The following is a 21,179-nucleotide window of genomic DNA, read 5'->3' as shown; positions in this document are numbered from 1 at the left end:
TGAACTGCCAGGTCAGTTCAAAGTCTGTCCTATTTAGCATGGTGATAGTGCCACACAACACGATGGAGGGTTCCCTCAATGTGAAGGCAGGACTTTGTCTCTACAAAGATTGTGCAGCAATCACTCTTATCAATACTGTCATGGATAGATACATTCGCAGTAAATTGGTAGGGGTGAGGTCAAGTATGTTTTTCCCTATTATTGGTTCCCTCACTACTTGCTGCCCTAAGATCAAAAGAAACAGGAACAGGAGAAGACTGTTTGGTTCCTTGAGCCTGCTCCGCTATTCAATAGGATCACTGGTAATCTAACATTCCTCACATCCACTTTCTTCCCCTTTCTCTGAAAACCATGATTCCCCTACTGATCAAAGATTTATCTCAGCCTTAAAAATATACAAAAACTCTGTCCCTACTCCCTGGGGCACAGAGTTCGAATGACTCTCAAACCTCTGAGAGAAGAAGTTCTTCCTCAGCTGAGTCTTAAATTGGCACCTTTTCACTCTGAGATTACATTCTCTCGTCCTGGACTCTCTCATGAGGTGAAATATCCTCTTATCATTGACCGACCCAGTAGACTGCAGACCCAGTCTTGCAACAAGTCCTTTAGGACTTAACCAGTTTGATTACCAGTGCTGCTGCTGAGCCTATTGTGGTGATGGACACTGAAGTCTCTGACCCAGAGTACATTCTGCACCCTTGTCACCCTCAGTGCTCCCTCCAACTGCCATTCAACATAGGATTGCACAGTCATTAGACAAGGGAAGGCGGTATGCAGTAATCAGCAAAAGGTTTCCTTAGCTATGTTTGACCTGCTGCCATGAGATGACATGGAATCAATGTTGAGGATTGCCAGAGAAACTACTTCCTAACTGTACACCACCTCTGCTGGGCCTATCCAGGGATTTTGGGTTTGGACATTTTCTGTAAGGTATGATTCCATATGTACAACTTGTCAGGTTGTTGATTTACTAGACACTCTCCCAATTGGGACAGACACTCTCCCAGTTTTTGTACTAGCCCCCCCCTGATATTAGTAAGGGAGACTTGCAGAGCCAGCAGGGCTTTATTTGTCATTGCCGTTTCCAGTGCCAAGGACAATGCTGTGTTCCCATCTGTTTCCATATTTTTTTTGATCATGTTTTTCAGTTATTACAACCGAATGGCTTGCTAGGCCATTTTAGAAGATAGTTAAGAGTAAACCACATTGCTGTAGACTGAAATCACATGTAGGCTAGACCAGCTAAGAACCAAAGACACCCTTCTCTAAAGGATATTAGTGAACATTTGTAATTAGTCAGTGAAGCATATGGGATCTTGCACTGCAGAAAGAGAGGTATTGAGAAATAGAGATGATGTACTGAGCCTGTATTGATTTTTTTCTCATCAACCTGTTCACAGATGTTATTAAATACCCATGAAGCAGGTGGGACTTGAGCATTTTTGGTCCAGAGGTAAGGACATTACAACCATGCCAGAAGGGCCTTTAGAAAGGTCTTCTTATACTCCAGTTAGAATTTTCTGTCCAGTATTGGTCACCGTATTTTACTAAGTATGTGGGTCCTTGATTTGGCACAGAAGCAATTAACCAGAGCAGGGTTTCTCAGCTTTTTCCGGTGTGTGTGTGTGTGAGAGTGAGAGAGAGAGAGAGAGAGAGAGATGGAGCATGCATGAGCAGAACATGGGTTGTGCAGTGACTAAATTAGGGAGGAACCAGCAGTTTGATCTCCTGGCAGTGGAATAAGATGCAGAGATAACGACAGTGACATGTTGGGACTCATACGAGCTTATGGCAAGTCCCTACTGTAATATTGTTGCATGCTATGAATGTGCATGCACATAAAACATTTTTTATGAGCTCTTACCTTCGAGATAAAGTCAGCAGTGCAAGAGAATTTCACAACTCTTGCTTCACTTTCCTTTAAAGGTGATGTGTGAGAGTCCAGTTTGAGCAGTTGTGATTGAGTCTGCAGTTTTACTTATTGAATTTTGCTACACAATGGAGAGGAGGATGACAATGGCACATTGGACAGAGGTTCAAGACAATGAGGGTGAGTCAGCAATGACAGTGAGGGGATGCTGTGTATTGTCAGGTCAGGAGCATGGAGTAGTAAGTGGGAAAAGTATATCCTGCGTCATGGTGGGGTTTCTGAGAATGATCAGTCAAGATAAGAAAATGGGATGCCTAGAGGATTCTGTCAGTACTGCATTTGTGTCTGCAAGTCAGTTCATTTCAAGCTGTTGACTGGCAGAGTCTTTCCAGGGCTTTGAGTTCACCAGCAACATTTCAATGATTCCACTGAGAACCATCTCAAATGATATATTTTACAATCTGTAGAAGAAGGGTGATCTGAGCCTCCCAGATCTGCAATGTCCCATACAATGGTGAGTACAATACTGGACACAAACTTCTACATTCAATTAAAAATTGAACACACACACACACACACGTATTACTGCCATAATAATGGGGAGGTCCCTAATGCCTGTGTAACAATCGAGATAGGCCTAGTATGAGGCATACTAATGCATTTAGTTCTCTGACTAAGCTACCTTCCATTAAAATGATACATACATTTAGAGAGTTAGCAACTCCTTGGAGAAGGAGAATTGTAACTCCAATGCATATGCTGGCTCCTTTTAGAGGCATTTATGGAAGCCATCCTAGTCAGAGTTTTGTGGTGAGTGAACAAACTTTGGAGGCTCTGTCAGTAAAGCTTAAAATCCCTGGTGGGACAGTGGCAACTTTAAGATGGTACAGTTTTTTCCAGACTGGAGATGTGAGAAGTTTAAAATTACTTACAGCTCAGATTCAGCATTGTTGCCACAGTGAATGGGAACCATGAGGCACAATAATAGAAACAGAAGTAACGAGGCACCAAAGAAATATTAGTTGAAGGTCATTGGTCCAGGACATCAGAAAATCAGTAAATAAAGCCTAAGCAGATCTGACCTGACAAAGGGGAATAAGTTTGGGAGGCGTTATGATCACAATACACACTGGAATCACATAGTAGGACTATAATTAAAGCAAGAATAATTTTTTGAAGTCACAAAGAAGTGAACCCACAGAAAAGGCAGGAATTCTCCATTTCTTCTGTGAAGGGAAAATCCTCCTGTAAACCATAATAGGCAGCATCACAACTATTACTAGGAAATAAAGAGTCTTTTAAGCAGGCAAATATAAAATTATATTATGAATAAATGATATTAGAAATAGCGTTGCCAAGATGACTTAATTTCAGAGATGGGTGGGCAAAATAGAACAAAGTTGAACATCTTAAGGAAAACGATTTCTGAGATACAAAACAAGATACTTAATCAGAAGCAGAACAAATAAATATGCTTTGAAACAAATTGGGCAATAAAGCTGATGGCATTATTGCTCTCAAAGTGTAAAGGATGCAACAGATACTTTTGAAGATTACTGAAAGTCTTTGTGATTACTTCAACCTCATACCTTATACAATTATTGAAAGAGCAAGATGCAAGCAAAGAGTTTGGCAGATGGGAATCCATTGATAATTTTATTAGTGATTTCCACAGATCAGTGGGGAATATGACGATGGTGATTTCTAGCCGAAATACATACAAAACAGAGTTGTTTTAGATATTGCTATTGCATATTTGTCAGATTTATTATTGTCCAAAGAGATACAAAATAGATATTTACTCAGAAGCAGAACAAATAAATAAATTTCAAAACAAATTTGGCAATAAAGCTGATGCCATTATTATCCTCAAAAGGGTAAAGGACACAACAGATACTTTTGAAGAGCATTGTAAGCCTTTGACAATTACTTTAATCTTGTAACTAATATAATTATTGACACTGGAGAAAACTGTTCAGATGGTGAATGGAACAGATGTATGGAAACAACACAGAGATGATCAAAATTTGTTCAGAAGATCAGTAGAATCTTTAATTCTTAAAGTACAAAACCACATACAACACATGAGAAATGAAGTGAGTAGGACAGGCACTGGACTGTAAAAGTCTTTGTCAGCTCCACGGATCAAAGAAACCTCACAGGCACAGACAGTGCCCAGCTATTTAAAGTGAATGTTTTATCTATAATATAGATATCACTTTCAGAAAGTGTGCCCACTAGGGACACAGTTTTATAAAAGCTACCCACACAAAAAGATTAATGAGAAGGAAAGGTCCACAAAAGAAGAAAAACCTAAAATGTTCCTAGGGCAAATAAATGATCTAGACCTTTGATGATTATGTCGATTGTCATTTCATGTATTTTAAGTTAGACACCAGGGAAAGTGTTACCATATTATCAATGAGTCATGACTAAGAAAATAATGTTAACAAATGACAACAAGGTTCAGAAGCTACAGTTGTTAAAAGCAATGGTATGCAATAAGCCAATTTCTGATATAAGGGAGTCCAAATAGCAGAATACTCATAAGCACTTCACAATAAAATGTACATCTTGACCACAAATATCTTCAAATGGCAGAAGGAGTTAAACAATACAAAGTTAAGAAACAGAAAGTCAAGGGGCATCTGGTTGACAAACAGCCAAAGATCAGTTCAAAGAGTTCATAGAGCTTCCTTGCCTAATAACACAATCGAAATTTAAAAATTGAATCCACTGAGATTAATTATGCTGACATAAGAAATTTGTTTTGAACTGCAAATAAGATGGGAACCTATGACTACATTGTATTGACACAAATGTTTCCCACTGCGATCAACACTGAGGAGTGCTCAGCCTGCAAGAACCAGCAAGGTTTATGATGAGAAACAAGCAGGGAGATAGCTAATGAACTGAATCCTTCACTTGAGCCAGACAAAGCATATCTGATTTTAGATGCTAAGGTGACAAAGATAAGGCAAGTTTCAACAGAATGTTTGACTTCCTTCTCTTCCCAGGAAGAATACTCAGTAGCTGTTACAGAAATCATGCCAAGCCAGAAACAAGTCTTAAATAGCAGAACCAAGGAATTGAATATGTTGGTTTCACCAACAAAATAATCACTGAGGGTGAAGTAGAATGTCCAAACCCTTGTAAACAAATCTACATGTTTCAGCACAAATCTACAGGCAGATTGAGAATTAAAAACGTGTTTACACAGATTGAGAATTTGGTGCCTATAACTTATGGAAACCATCAGTTTCAATGCTCAACAATTGAAGATACTGCAATAACTCATTTGCCTGCTTCAGGTACAGGATATGGCAAAGAACAAATTTCGCTTTTTCCAGTTTAAAGTAACCTACAGACTTCTGACTCTCAGGAAAAGAACTGAAATGAACAGTCTTCTACACAGTGCTGTAGCAGTCTTCCAAGTCCAAAGAGAACACATGTCTGGAGAATTGTGCGAAGACCAGTTTGGATGAATTTGTGAAGTCAGAAAATGGTAGGGAAATAAGGTAGTGGTAAATATAATTATGTACTCAAATGTATATTATTTACTATGAGAAAATATGCTTGTAGGGAGATATATATCGAGTTGAAAGGATCTGAAAGAATTTACACTGAAGAAGTCCAAAAGCACCACTAAATAGGATGTTTTCACATGGACTTGTAAGCAGAACATCTTAATATCTCAAAGGAGTGAGTTCTAACATCTCGCCCTCCTCAAAGTCTGTGTAACAAAATCTGTCATACCAATGTAGCTGCAACTACTTTTTAAACATGCAATAGATTATATCTTCTCAGCTACAAGATAGTCTTCTCATCAGGGAGGGGAAAGTGAGGACTGCAGATGCTGGAGATCAGAGTCAAAACGAATAGTGCTGGAAAAGCACAGCCGGTCAGGCAGCATCCGAGGAGCAGGAGAGTCAATGTTTCGAGCATGAGCTGACCGGCTGTGCTTTTCCAGCACCACACTTTTCGATTCTGATCTCCAGAATCCTCACTGTCCTCACTTTCTCCTAGTCCATTCCTAATGAAAAGCTTATACTCAAAACATCAACTCTCCTGCTCCTCAGATGCTGCCTAACCGGCTGTGCTTTTCAAGCGCTATGCTTTTCAACTCTTCTCGTCAGAACAGCAAATGGTTTTCTTCTATCATACCTGACCAAAGGCTTTGTAGTTACCCACATTAAAATAGATTGATTTCAGTAGTCTGCACTGTTAGTAGTAAGTTTGCAGTTGTGTTGCCCATATAACAATGCCCATTTCTTACACTGCAGAGAATAGTGTGCCACAGAGCAATATTCGAGGGATATTACCAACACTTAGTTTCAGAAGATCCATTTTCTTTGGAACAAAGGAGTTTACGAGATTTGAGGAAGGTGTAGAAGAGTATGATGGGTTTAGATAAGTTAGATAAAGAAAAGTTGCTCCTGTTAGCTAATGATACAATGAGCAGGCATCCAGAAATGAAGATTTGTGTCAGGGACACGGGGCAATGTGAAGGAGAACTTAGCTTTGCAGCGAGTAATGGCCTGGAAGTGCAGCATATGAGAAGAGTGATAGCAGAGACCATCAATGATTTTAAAAGGAAGTTGGCTCATATGCAGGGCTATGGAAGTAAAGTGGGGGAATGGCACTGTTTGGATGGTTCTACAAATAATCGGAATGAACGCAATGGCCTAATTGACCTCTGTGATTCTGGGGGTAAATCTTCAGAACAGGGAGGGGAACCAGAAGTGAGGACTGTTTTGCAGACCTTGAACCCTGGGGTAAAGCACTTCGTCAGGGTGACGCCCCTTCATTGACATGCGCATACGTTCCCAATCCAATTAAGGATGGTGGCTAAGTTCCCAAAGCTGGAGGGCCAATCAGAAATCTTTTAGCTCAAAAGGCACAGCACACCGTGGTTGCTTCAACATGCAAGTGCCCTCTCAAGAAACCTTTTAAAACTTGAATTTAAAACTGGTTTGTGCAGCCAGGCTGTCACTGTGGATGGTGGGTGGATATAGCTCCCCTACAGGGCAGCATGTGGCTGCTTTTCACCCAGGCAGGCAGGAAGGGCTGTGAGCGCTGCCTAGCCCCTTTGACCTCTCCCTATGTACCCGCTTCCAGGCACCTACAGTGAACTTCCGTGGTTGGGAAACAGGTGGTGTCCTTTAATTAACCACAACCAGGAACCAAATTTGCTGCCCACTGTGTGAAGACGGGTCACCCAGCTTGTTACGATCCTACTTCTGCTAAATGGCTAGCTTTAGGAATAGTGATGGGGAACTAGTGCCCGGCAATCAATGCTGGTATCTTTGTTGGCCTCTGTTTCTGACCTAGTCTGGGCCCAACAAACATACCTATCGCACCACGTTGTTTTGTATTACGTACACAGTTGTTTATAAGGCTCTTCAAAAATCTTCCAGTAGAAAGGTCTATTTTGAGTTTTGATTTAATTACTGATGGTGTGCAATACCTGGTAGCCCACACATGGAAACTGAGGTAGGTATGATTTTAAGATGATTGACACATTTTTAAATCACATTCTTCGTTTGCCCATCAATGCGGTTTGTGAGTTTAAAAGCTACCAGTCCTGGGTTGTCAGATTCACCAGTAATTTAAATTTGTGGGGAAGGGCAGGGATAGCCCAGATGATTTCTGTGGGATCTGCTGACATGATCCTGCCAATGTGACCTTATTTTCTGTTTCTTTTGATTTGATTTATATCAAGCCATCTCTTACACTCGAGTACTTATATCATTATGATTGCTCTACATAATTGAACCAAATTACTTTAAATCAATTTATGAATACCTAATATTCATTTTACGTCAAACTTTCATTTCACGAAGTCAACATTAATTAGTAAAACAAAATTAAGTGCACAAACATTGACCCTTTAAAAAGACAACATATGTATATTTTTATTGCACATATTTTACCCTGTGAAACCTTGAACTTCTTATCATTGAGTGCTTACTTGTTCCTAAATACATAGGAAGCACTGATGCCCTTTGGAGACCGTATCATGATTGGAAAGATGCGTATCTGAGTGGAATGTGTTTTTTGAGCTGTGAAAAGTCAAAGAAAAGTGATTTCTGTGTCACTTTCCTGAACCACTGCAGTCTACTTTACTGTAGGAACATCCACAGTGCTGTTAATGAGGAAGCTGCAGGAATTTGTCCCAGTGGCAATGACCTAACAGTTTTGTATTGCTAAGTTAGGATGCCTGTGACTTGCGTGCATCTTCTGCCCTTGTTCTTCTAGATGTTGAGGGCTTGGAAGGTATTTTCAAAGGTGTCTTGGGCAGGCTGCACAGACAAAAGTGCTGAATACCAGCAGTGAGATGGAAGTGACTGCACTTCACGTCAAAGTAATCTGATCAAACAAATTTTGGATTTCCAGCGTCTTCAGTATTTCGTTTCTATTTTAGTCTCTATCTAGTCTGAACAGGTTTCTTGTGATTTTGAAAACTTCTATCAAATGTCCTGTTGGCTTTTTTTATCTACCTTCATAACTGAAGATTCTTATCCCTGGGACTATTCTTTAAAATCACTTCTGCACTGTCTAATATGTTCAAATTCTTCCTATAGTGTGGTACCCACAACTTTACATAATACTGTAGAAGTCTAAATACTGTCTGACACAAGTTCACATTAATTCCTTGCTCGTACATCATGTCATCTTGGAATTATATCATTATTGTCACTGCACCAAAATCCAGGAATTACTTTCCTCATACCCTTTTTTCAGAGACCTGACTTTGGAAGGAACAAAGGCTGATTCCTTTTTATCCCTTGGACATGCCACTGTTAAACGTTTGTGACATAATATCCTCTCCTTAGAAGTCTCTGATTCTGGAGTTCAATATGTAATGTTGCTCTAATGTCATGGAACCATATAGTACAGAACCTGCAGTCACCAAGAAGTTCTGAAAAAAATGCATTACCACCTACACTAGTCCCACTTTCCCATTCTAGGTCCATAGCCTTGAATGTTACACACCCTAAAAGCTTATCTCAGCACTTTTTAAAGATTGTGTGGTCACACGCCTCAACAATCCTCCAAGGCAGTGCATTCCAGACATCCGCTCCATTCTCTGGGTGGGAACTTTTCCCTCAAATCCCCTTTAAAGCTCCTGCCTTTCACTTTAAGAGTGAGCACCTTTAGTCTTGACCCTTTGATGAAGGGGAACAGTTGCTTTCTATTCACATGGTCCGTGCCCTTCATAATCTTAAACACCTCTGTCAGGGTCCCCCACACCCTTCGCTGTTCAAAGAAAAGAACCCGAACTTAGCCAGCTTCTTGTCATGACTGAAATGTTCCACCCCAGGCAACATCTTGGTGAATTTCCTCTGCACTCCCTCTAATGCAATCACATCCGTCCTATCGTGTGGTGGCCAGAACAGCACACAGTACTCCAGCTGTGGCCGAAATAAAGTTCCGTAGAGCTCCAACATAACCTCCTTGCTCTTAAAATCTATGCCACAGCTGATAATGGCAAGTGCCCACATATATTCTAATGCCCTTATTAACGTGTCCTGGCACCTTCAGGATTTGGAACTTAAATGCAAAAGGTGGAATTTAAAGCCTCCTTATAGTGGATTTGAAGGTAGGGCTCTTGAGTTGGGCAGAAGGTAGTGGAATGTGAACCCTCTGCTTTTCTACATCCAGCGCAAGAGAGCTCATGGATTGCTACAACACTTAATTTAGGTAGCGCATTTAAGAGCCTTATCCCACCACTGTCAATATTCATGAAGCAGTAGATGGGGAGTGTTGGCAGATAGGGAACTTGACGGCTTCCAGGCTTCAAAGGCATTCAGTGAATGACGAAGGGATCCAGCATCACGGCGGCTCAGTGGTCAGCGCAGCTGCCTCACAGCGCCAGGGACCCGGATTTGATTCCAGGATCAGGTGACTGTCTGTGTAGAGCTTACACATTCTCCCAGTGTCTGCATGGGTTTCCTCTGCTGCTCCGGTTTCTTCCCACAATCCAAAGATGTGCAGGTTAGGTGAATTGGCCATGCTAACTTCCGATGGTGTTCAGGGATGTGTAGGTTAGGTGCATTAGTCAGGGGTAATATATGATAATAGGGTAAGTGAATGGGTCTGGGTGGGTTTACTTCAGATGGTCGATGTGGACTTGTTGGGCTGAAGGGCCTGTTTTCACACTGTAGGGCTCTATGATTCTATGATGATCAGCAAGTGGGCTGACTATTTTGGGCTTCCTCCCCAACCTCTCTTACAACTTCACCCCCAGCCAGTAATTCCATTGCTTTAAACCCCACCTACCCTCACTGGCCTATGGCCTGGGTTCCTTGTCAATCCTAGGCTTTTAGTGGGTGCATTGCCAGCAGCAGAGAGCTGTCAGCTTCAATCGGCTAGCAGCTCTCAGGGAGTAGAATTTCTACCTCCAGTTCGAAATCTGGCAGGAGATCCATACTGCCAGTTCAAGGCTGAGTTACGACGGGCAGGCATATATGTGGTGGAAAGACCAAAATCAGATGACCCATTATCTTACAGGGAAGCCTTGAAGGGCCAAATGGCCTACTCGTCCTCCAATTTCTATGTCTCTCATGGAAATTAGAGTTGTATCAAATACAGCAATACTTTGAAAATACATCATCTCTTTCAGTTTCCAGAAGGGTGAGTGAGTTAGAGTGAGTGTGACAATGAGTTTGAGTGAGAGGGACAGATTGAGGGAGAGAGTTAGAGAGAGTGAGTGAATGAGTGAGTGGGTGAGAGTGAGAGAGCGCGAGTAAGTCTCAGACAGGTTTAGAGATGTCAACAATAGAATTATCCAACAGTCAAAAACCTGATACCAAAGGGGCTGGAAATCTGAAATGAAAACAAAAACCCTGGAAATATTCAGAAAGTCAGGCAGCATCTGTTCCAGACCTCATTCACCTTCTGGGTTGAAACATCTTTCCTCAAATCCCCTCTAAACATCCAGCATTTCACTGAAAATGTTTGTCTCCCCCTCAACTAAGTGGAACATCTGCTTTCTACCCACCCTGTCCATGATCCTCATAATTTTATACATGCCTATCACTGCCCCTTCAACCTTCACTGCTCCAAAGAGAAATCTGTTCTGTTCCAAAAAAGGCTGAACATTGGCCTTCCCGTGAACTCCGCCAAGAGCAAGCATGTGAGGATAGAGTCAGCATCAACATCATTGGTCAGCTGATGATGACCTCACTGTGCAAGGAATGTGATGATGTCATTGGTTCATGAATAGACACTTCCTGCATCTGTCCTTTCATAGCCAGATATATCCAGGCCATTTTAACATGAACACTAACCTCACCATGCCTACAACTGTGCACTACTAAAGTAGTCTCTAGCACATTCCACCTTCACAATGGCAGGGCTTAAAGGAAATTTAACAGCCAGTGTGACATCCTTGACAGATATCTCATTCCAGTACTGTGGCCTCATCCTAAAGTCTTAAAAGAAGAAATAAGTGTTTTTCCTATTGATTCATGGGATGTAGGCATTGTTGGCTGGACCTGCATTTATCGCCCATTCTCAATTGCTCTGACCACTGCAGTTAATTTGGTGTAAATACACTCAAAATGTCAATAAGGGAGGGAGTTCCAGGATTTTGACCCAGTGACACTGAAGGAATGGCAATATATTTCAAAATCAAGAAGGCGAATGACACAGAGGGAAACTCACAGGTGGTGGTGTTCCCATATATCTGCTGTCCTTCTCCTCCTAGGTGGTAGTGCCTGTGGGTCTGCAAAGTGCTGTCTAAGTGGTCTTGGTGAATTTCTGCAGTGCATTTTGTAAATGCTACACATTGCAGCGACTGATCATCATTGGCAAAGGAAGAAAACGTTTGGTGGTGACTATCAATGGGTGACTTTGGCTTGAATGGTCTCAAGCTTGTTGTCGGAGCTGCACTCATCCAGGCAAGTGGGGATTAATCCAACACACTTCTGACTTAGACCTTGTAGTTGGTGGACAGGCTTATATGGTTATTTCATGTATGGCTAAACACACAAAGCCAGGGAGTAACAGCTGTGGACTTATGGCAGGAGGTTTGGCAGAAGAAAACATCCAACAGAAACTATTCATCGTAGAAAAGGATTGTGGTTTAAAGGCTGTGAGGTTTCTTGCCTCAATTACCTTCCCAGACGGTGCATTCCAAACCTCATCCACCCTCTGGGTTGAAAACTCTTTCCTCAAATCCCCTATCAACATCCTGCATTTCACTGAAAATGTTTGTCTCCCCCTCAACTAAGTGGAACATCTGCTTTCTACCCACCCTGTCCATGATCCTCATAATTTTATAAATGCCTATCACTGCCCCTTCAACTTTCACAGCTGCAAAGAAAATAATCCAAATTTATCCAGCCTTTCTCCATAGCGAGAATGCTCTATCCCAGGCAACATCCTTTTGAATCTCTTCTGCAAGCCCTCCAGTGCAATCACATCCTTCCTACAGTGTTGTGTACCTGTATACTCACTTCCTGTGGTTCCTGTATAAGGACATCCATATCCCTCTGTACCTCAGAGTACTCTTGCCATTTAAACAATATAGTACCTTTCTTGTCTTCCTGCCAGAGGAGACATTTTCCGACATTAAATTCTATGTTCCAAATTTTTGACCACTTGTTTAACTTATCCATCTTCTCTCTTTGCAGATTCTTTACTTCTTCTTCATAATTTATTTTCTTAACTATCTTTTTGTCATCAGAAAACTTAGACCAATACAATTGGTTTCTTCATCCAAACAATAATCATTAACATAATTCTGAATAGTCGAGTCCCCATTATTGATCCCTTTATGCATCTTGTCAAGCCAAAAATAACCTACTCTCCATCCTGTTAGCTAACCAATTCCCTGTCCATGTTATTACATCATTTGCGACCCATATTATCGCCTTACTCTGTTTACCATGACCTTTGCAAAGTAACCTTTGATATGTTACCTTGTCAAATCACTTCTGGAAATCTAGGTAGCCTGACGAAGGAGCAGCACTCCAAAAGCTTGTACTTCCAAATACACCTTTGGACTATAACCTGGTATTGTGTGATTTTTAGCGTCATACTACTGAAATAAATACTACTGCTCCTGTGTGTCTGAGATGAAGGGAGCGCATGTTGAAGGTAGTGGATGTGGTGCTAATTGAAGGGCTGCTTTCTTCTGGATGATTTAGTCCCTAATGGGTGTTGTTGGAGCTGCACCTATCCAGGTAAGTGGGGATTTCTGACTTTTTCTGTAGAAGATGGATAGGCTTTGAGGAGTCAACGGGAGAATTATCCGCTGTAGAATTCCCAGCCTCAGGCTGCTGTCATAGACATTGTATTTATATGACTGTTCCATTTCAGATTCTGGTCATTTATGTTGGTAGTTGGAGACTCTCTAATGATAATGCCATTGGATGTCAAAGGATAGTGGTTAAATTCTCCCTTGCTGAAGATGGTCACTGCCATCACTTGTGCACATTGAATGTTACTTGCCTCTTATTCACCCAAAACCTTAATATTGTCCATCTCTTGTCACATTTTAATCAATTGTTGATCAATTTTGCATTTTGACCATGCATTGAATACGAGTAAATCAGCAGAGGAAAGGTGTTGGAGCCATACTTCAGATGCAGCAACTAGGACTGGTAAGTAAAGGTTTATTTTGCAATGGAGCTGTGAATACATAAGGACGTGTGGAGGGAATAATCACAGGAAGGTCTTATTTTTGAGAGTCTAGTGTATTACTATGGTAAAGTGTAAAGATACTTTGAGACAGATCTTCTGTTCTTTTTGATTAATGTTGTTCACATTCTGGTTAAGGATAAGTTATTCTCTTCCTCCACTTATGCTATGCTTAGTCCAAGCTATTTTGCAAAGTATTGCTGAAGCTAATGGCCATCTAGGAGTCCTTTACTGATCACTATTACAGTACTCCCACCCCCAACCTCTCAATGCATGTGAAGCACTGCTTTCTATAGTGTATTCCAATATAGTTCTTCTAGCAGTGTGCACATTAGTACTATTGTGACTCACTGGTAGTCATGGTTCCTGGAGACATGTCAACAAACATAGCTCCAGTGTGTAGTCTTGGTGACCAAGCCACCAACCTTGCATTCTTCTTTATACCTCAAATAATGGACCAGTCACTCCATATCTACACTGGAGTTTGAATGAAAATCAGTTTGCAGCATATGGCTGGCACTACTCAGTCAAGGTTTACCTTGTGAAGTGTAGCTCCCAGAAACACAATTCCTTAGACAAATCCAAAAATGCTCTTTTGTTGACAAATACATTTTGGATAGAAACAATACCTACGGTACCTTGGCATAATCTCAACTTCTGGGCATCTTTCCTTTGTTTATTTGCAATCGTCTTTCTTCCAACTAGCAAACAGACAAACTCACTCAACTGGCTTACATTTTGCCCTGAGAGGAAATACTAGAACAAAACCAAAGCCACAGAATGACTCTCCGAGCCAATGGTGCCGACTGAAGGTAAAGATCAAGCCATGAATGATGCGCTGCCGTAAAAAAAACTGAGAAACAAAGAAGAATACACTGAAATTATTCATCTTGTTGGTGATGATAGATCCTAGCAAGTTTAGACATCCAACATGGAGATGGTATGTGTTGACATCAAAGACATTGGCTGTGACTTACCTATTCACAGGGAAACATAAACAATCCCCAGTACTACTCAAAAAAGAGCACAAGGGTTATCTCCATTACTCTGACCAATATGCAGCTTTCAACCAACATCAGTGAACCAAATGATCTGTAACAGATAACATTATCTGTGACAATGTAATTTGTGGAATATTGCAGTATAAATTTGGCAATTACATTTTCTATGCTACTAACAGACCAGTCTTCAAACACATGCCTTTAGCTGTGGTGCAATATGGGAGGTGTGATCATCGGAGGGGTTATCTGCGTTTTATTTGTTGTTGGCTGTGGGTAATACTGACTAGACTAGAATTTATTTGCCCATTCCTAAATGTTCTTGAAAAATAGGTGGTGAGCTGATTTTTAAACTGCTGTAATCCTTAGGTGTATGTAAACCGACTGTGCCAGTAGCAAAAGGATTCTAGGATACTGAGCCAGTAACAGTAAAGGAAAGGTTATGAAGTTCTAGGTCAGGATGGTGTGTGGCTCAAAGAGTAGCCTGCAGGTAGTGGCATTCTTGTGCATTTGCTGTCCTTGTCCTTCTAGATGTACAAGTCACATTGTGAAAGATGCTGTCTTATGAAAGATACACACTGTTGCCAATGTGCATCAGTAATGAGAGGAATGAATACTGAGGATGATGGCTGGGGTGCAAATCAAGTGGGTTGGTTTGTCCTGAGTGGTGTTGAAGCTGCATTCATCTAGGCAAGTACAGTTGGTTTTGCTATAACATGTGTTTTAGATTAGATTACTTACACTGTGGAAACAGGCCCTTCAGCCCAACAAGTCCACACCAACCCACTGAAGCGCAGCCCACCCAGACCTATTCCCCTACATTTACCCCTTCACCTAACACTACGGGCAATCTAACATGGCTAATTCACCTAACCTCCACATTTTTGGACTGTGGGAGGAAACCGGAGCACCCGGAGGAAACGCACGCAGACATGGGGAGAATGTGCCCATGGCGGGAATTGAACCTGGGTCTCTGGCTCTGTGCAGCATGAGTACTAACCACTGTGCCACCATGCCGCCCATGTTTCTTCTAAAGTCAATGCGAATTGACTTTAACACAATTAAAGAATTTAGACTGTTATTTGTAGAACTTTCCTTACCTGTATTGGCTGCAATGCAATTCTAGCCCCATTAATTAAAATAGTGCGGCTACTGTGTGATTTTCTTATAATGTGAGAATGGAATTATTGCATTATATCATTATATCAGAAGCGACTGTATAGAGGAATAAATCATACTTCTGATTTCTGCTTGGTAAGAGGTGGACAGGCCTCTGTTGTTTCATAAGGTGAACTACTTGCTACAGAATTTCTAACCTCTGGTCTACTCCTGCAGCCAATAATATATGCAAGTTTTTGATAGTTGTACATTACAAGAAGAATTTTGCTTCTTTGAAAAACATAAATAAGAATGTTGCAGATTTTCAACTAGGAAATCTTGTACGTCGTTTCATCCTGTTAAATAAAAAAAATTATTCTGCTCTCATCAAGAACACCCCACAGAAAATCTCAGTATACTCAGAGAATCATAGAATCCCTACAGTGTATGAGCACACCATTTGGCCCATCAAGTCCACGCCGAGCCTCCAAACAGCATTCCACTCAGACCCCTACCCTTAACCTATAACCCTACATTTCCCATGGCTAATCCACCTAGCCTGCACATATCCAGATACTATGGGCAATTTAGCATGATCAACCCACCTAACCTGCACATCTGTGGGAGGAAACCCAAGCAACACGGGGAGAATTTGCAAACTCCACACAGACAGTTGCCCAAGAGTGGAATTGAACCAGATTCCTTGGCGCAGTGAGGCAGCAGTGCTAACCAACGAACCATTGTGTCGCCCCTGTGTCAACATCAGAATTTTTTTTAATATTCCTGAATATACTAGTAATGTACATGGTATTTTTGAATATTCCTGAATATACTAGCAATGTACATGGTATTTTTAAATTGCAAACTGTTTACATGTGACAATACTTACTGAGCCTGAAGGACCAATGCAATTATACCAGCTGCCATTGGAGCTGCGCTTGAAGTGCCTTTGAAGGTTTTGGTGCATTCATTGTCAAGTTCAGTTGTTACCTGTTGAAAACAAAGTAATTGCATATATTGTTGGAGCTCCAATTAGTTCCCACCCACATATTGCATCAATATTGAGTAAAAGGAAACTATAAAAAAATCATAAGAGGTATTCATGAAACAAAGTGTGAAATATTAAATTCAACGATTCAAAATAGGAATTGATGCATGCTGGTTATTATGTGTGAAGCATAACCTTTATTCTGACCCTGATGTAAAGTAAAAACAATGCTTAACTCTTTGTTGGCTGTGCCAGCATTTCAGCTTATGTTTTGATTTGGAGATTGTTGACAGATGCTACATAATAATAAAGCAATTAATGCAGAAACTCAGCAGTTCTGGCAGCACCTGTGGAGAGAAAGCAGAGTCAACGTTCCGAGTGACCCTTCTTCAGAACTGATGGTGGCTAGGAAAAGGCGGTATATATGCTGAAAACCGGTGATGGGAAAGTGGGAAGGAGTGATCCGCTGGGAAGAGATGGCACCCAGATAGAACGATAGTTAAGGAAACATTTCAACAGCTCATTTCTTGCTTATGTACCCTGCAGTCTCAGGACTCAATACTGACTTCAGTAATTTTAGAACCAGAACACCTCTTTTTTGTCCTTTAGCTACCCCAACACTGTAGGACCTGTCATGACACGGGCTGTTTTAATCACAGCCAGCCCATTTTTATGTATTTATGGCCCCTATTATCAATTTTTCTTTCTCCATTCTGATTTTAAAAACATATTTCCACTATCCGCAGTGTTTTGCTTTTATTAAACTCCAATAACTTGATCAATAGTATCTCTTCAAAAGGATAACGTGTAAGTCTCAGCTTGACTCAATCAAACCTACTCTTGTCATCTGAGTGAGCTTGTAAATTGCAGTTTCTTTTCATGACTTGAACATTTGAATGAGAAGTAGGAGTAAGCCCTTTGAGCATTCTTTGCCATTCAATACCATTAATGGCTGATCTGATTGTGACCTCAACTCCTCACATTTACCATGTTAACCTTTAACTCCTTTGTTTGTTCAAGAATCAGTGTACCGCTTACTTAAAAATATTCAAAGAGTCTACCTTCACTCCTCTCTGAGGGAGTTCCAAAGACACTCACTCCTCCAATAGAAACATTTTTCCATGTAGAAAATCCCTTATTTTTAAACTGTCCCATTGTGCTCAACTGTCTCATGAGAGGAATCATGTTTTCAGCATTCATACTGTAAAATCCTCTCAGGACCAATACGTCTCAATAAGATCAGCTTTAATTCTTCTAAACTCCAATAGATACAAGCTCAGCCTGTTCAACCTTTCCTCATGAAATAATTCCCCCATCCCAGGTACCCAGGTAATGGCAGATAAGTCCCCTGACCCTGATAGTTTGCACCTTAGGATCCTGAGAAAGAGCTACAGGAATAGTGGATGAATCGGTTGTAATTTTCCAAAAATCTTTGGATTTCGAAGAAGTATCAGAAGATTGGAAAAGATGCCAATGTGACATTCCTATTTGGAAAGGGAGGGAGGCAAAACACAGCTAACTATAGACTGATTAGACTAACTCCATTGTTGGAAAACTATTGGAATTAATGACTCAGGAAATAATGGCAGAATATTTAGAAAGTCATGATTTAAACAAGCAAACTCAGCATGGTTTTGTGCCAGGGAAATAGGTCTGACTAGTTTATTAAACTTTTTTGAGGCTGAACTAAAGTAGAGAACCAGCAGATGTATTGCATTTGAATTTCCAGAAAGTGTTCAATAAGGTACTTCACAAAAGGTTAAGTTATAAGATAAGAGCCCACAGTAGGTAGTACTGGAGGTGGTACATTGACACGGATAGAAAGTTGGAGAAAGTGAGAACTGCAGATGCTGGAGATCAGAGCTTAAAAATGTGTTGCTGGAAAAGCGCCGCAGGTCAGGCAGCATCAAAGAAGGAGGAGAATCGACGTTTCGGGCATAAGCCCTTCTTCAGGCTTATGCCCGAAACGTCGATTCTCCTGCTCCTTTGATGCTGCCTGACCTGCTGTACGCGGATAGAAAGTTGGCTGATGGCAGGCCACGGCAATTCGAGATAAGGGGTTCTTTTTCAGGTGGATAACTTGTGACCAGTTGAGTTCGAAAGGATCAGTGTTGGAGTTGTAACTATTTATGATATATGTTAATGATCTGGAGAAAGGAAGCAAATGTACTGTAGCCACAATTGCAGATCATACAAAAGTAGGTGAAAAGGCAAGTTATGTGACGGATACAAACAGTTTACAAAGAGATTGTGACTGGTTATGGAAGTGGGCAAAACGTTGGCAAATGGAGTATTCAACGAATGTAATGAGGTCAGCTAGGTGACATCATAGAATATGAGTTCTCTGATTGGACTATTAAGCTGGTCCAATCAGGAAGCCCTGCCTGACAGATATAAACCGGAAGGTTAAACAGGAGATCCATCACTGTTTTGATCACACAGCTTCAACGAATGTAATGAGGTCAGCTAGGTGACATCATAGAATATGAGTTCTCTGATTGGACTATTAAGCTGGTCCGATCAGGAAGCCCTGCCTGACAGATATAAACAGGAGTGGGGGCCAAACTGGCCATTAACAGGTCCAGGCAGCGGGCCGTGGAGGGGGTCGTTAGGGCCGACTGCCTGCCCCTCTTCCGCGACACCTGCACACACACACCATGGGTTCTGGGGATAAAATAAGCACTACCGAAAAAAAAAAGAATATAAACAGGAGAAAAAGAAAAAAAAAATATAAACAGGAGACCGGAGCTTTGTAAAAAAAAAATAAACAGGAGATTCACATACACACCCAAAAGAAAAAAAAAAATAAACCGGAAGGTTCCCTACCCTCCCCTTCACTGTTTTGATCACACCCGGGTGTTTTCCTATCTTCCTGGTGGTGGAAATTGAATAAAAAAAGAAAAAAAAAACAAAAAAGAGGTGTGCTTGCCCTTTGATGTGAAGGGCAGTGTTTGTCACTGGCCACCCGGGTGTTTTCCTATCTTCCTGGTGGTGGAAATTGAATAAAGATTCGTGCACTTTGTCTTTCACTGTGTCTCACACCTGCACACACACACCATGGGTTCTGGGGAAAAAATAAGCACTACCGCACTTAAGTGGTAGTGTGGGGGTTAAATTTAATAATAAAAAAAAAATATATATATATACACAGGAATGTAAAGCTGGAAGGTGGGTAGGCCGTCCTAAAAAAATAAAAAAAAGAAAAAAAAAGAAAAAAATAAACCGGAAGGTTCCCTACCCTCCTCTTCACTGTTTTGATCACACCCGGGTGTTTTCCTATCTTCCTGGTGGTGGAAATTGAATAAAAAAAGAAAAAAAAAACAAAAAAGAGGTGTGCTTGCCCTTTGAGGTGAAGGGCAGTGTTTGTCACTGGCCACCCGGGTGTTTTCCTATCCTCTGATCTCCAGCATCTGCAGTTCTCACTTTCTCCAACTTTCTATCCGTGTCAATGTACCACCTCCAGTACTACCTACTGTGGGCTCTTATCTTATAACTTAACCTTTTGTGAAGTACCTTATTGAACACTTTCTGGAAATTCAAATGCAATACATCTGCTGGTTCTCTACTTTAGTTCGGCCTCAGAAAAGTTTAATAAACTAGTCAGACCTATTTGCCTATTGTAAAAAAAAGAGAGAAAGAAAGTAAAAATAAATAAATAAATAAACCGGAAGGTGGGCAGGGGCGGGCTGCCTTAGAGTGGTCGGAAGGTGGGAGGAGTGGGGGCTTGCTGGGTCTGTATTGTCTGCACTTTTTTGTATGTAACAGTACTGTGTAATGTACAACTGTCATTGCTGTTGTCTCTTTATATCTTTATGTGAAACTGGGATTTGAGGTTTGTCCCCAACTCCCTGTAAACTGTTTGAACGGTAGGGTTTGGGGCCTGGCTTTGCTGCTCCTCTCCCTTGTAAAATTGCTGTCTCTTGTATGCAGCTGTAAATGTAACTGTTTGTTGTAAACTGTTTTGTAATTTGTTTAACAAAATAAAAAAAAACAGGAGGGGGTAGGGGCGGGCTGCCTTAGAGTGGTCGGAAGGTGGGAGGGGCGGGGGTTTGCTGGGTCTGTATTGTCTGCACTCTTTTATGTAACTGGACTGTCTTATGTACAAATGTCATTGTTGATGTCTCTTTATATTTTAAATGTGAAACTGGGATTTGAGGTTTGAACGGTAGGGTTTGGGGCCTGGCTTTGCTGCTCCTCTCTCTTGTAAAATTGCTGTCTCTTGTATGCAGCTGTAAATGTAACTGTTTGTTGGAAACTGTTTTTGTAATTTGTTTAATTAAATAAAAAATAAAATAAACAGGAGTGATCCACCGGGCGGTGGGATCCCCAGTGGAGGGGTCTCTACGCAGGAGTCCTCCCCTTTTCTCTCGGGGATCTGGGGTGGAGAGTGCTGCATGCAGCGGTCCCCTGCAACCGCAGATTGTGGTGGTTCACGGACTCCCAACCCAACTGCTTGTTCTGTGGTGCTGTGGAGTCTGTGGACCATGTGTATATCGGGTGTGGGCATTTGCACTCCCTTTTTGATTTTCTTAAAAACCTCCTCCTCTGCTTTTGGTTGCACTTCAGTCCCACGCTC

The 21,179-nt window shown here is 41.2% G+C and overlaps 1 protein-coding gene across 1 annotated transcript in view; it reads right to left on the bottom strand.

Moving 5' to 3' along the window:
* LOC122550661 (PC3-like endoprotease variant B) overlaps window positions 1–21,179 on the bottom strand; it is an 869,748-nt gene that overhangs the window by 266,039 nt on the left and 582,530 nt on the right. The window contains exon 12 of the mRNA XM_043691743.1: window positions 16,505–16,605. Within this exon, the coding sequence (XP_043547678.1) occupies window positions 16,505–16,605 (101 nt within the window). The remainder of the gene's footprint in view (window positions 1–16,504; window positions 16,606–21,179) is intronic.

This window comes from Chiloscyllium plagiosum, chromosome 6 (genome assembly GCF_004010195.1).
Source record: "Chiloscyllium plagiosum isolate BGI_BamShark_2017 chromosome 6, ASM401019v2, whole genome shotgun sequence".
Lineage (NCBI taxonomy): Eukaryota > Metazoa > Chordata > Chondrichthyes > Orectolobiformes > Hemiscylliidae > Chiloscyllium > Chiloscyllium plagiosum.
The sequence above is the reverse complement of the archived record's forward strand: the minus strand, read 5'-3'. Positions and strand labels throughout refer to the sequence as shown.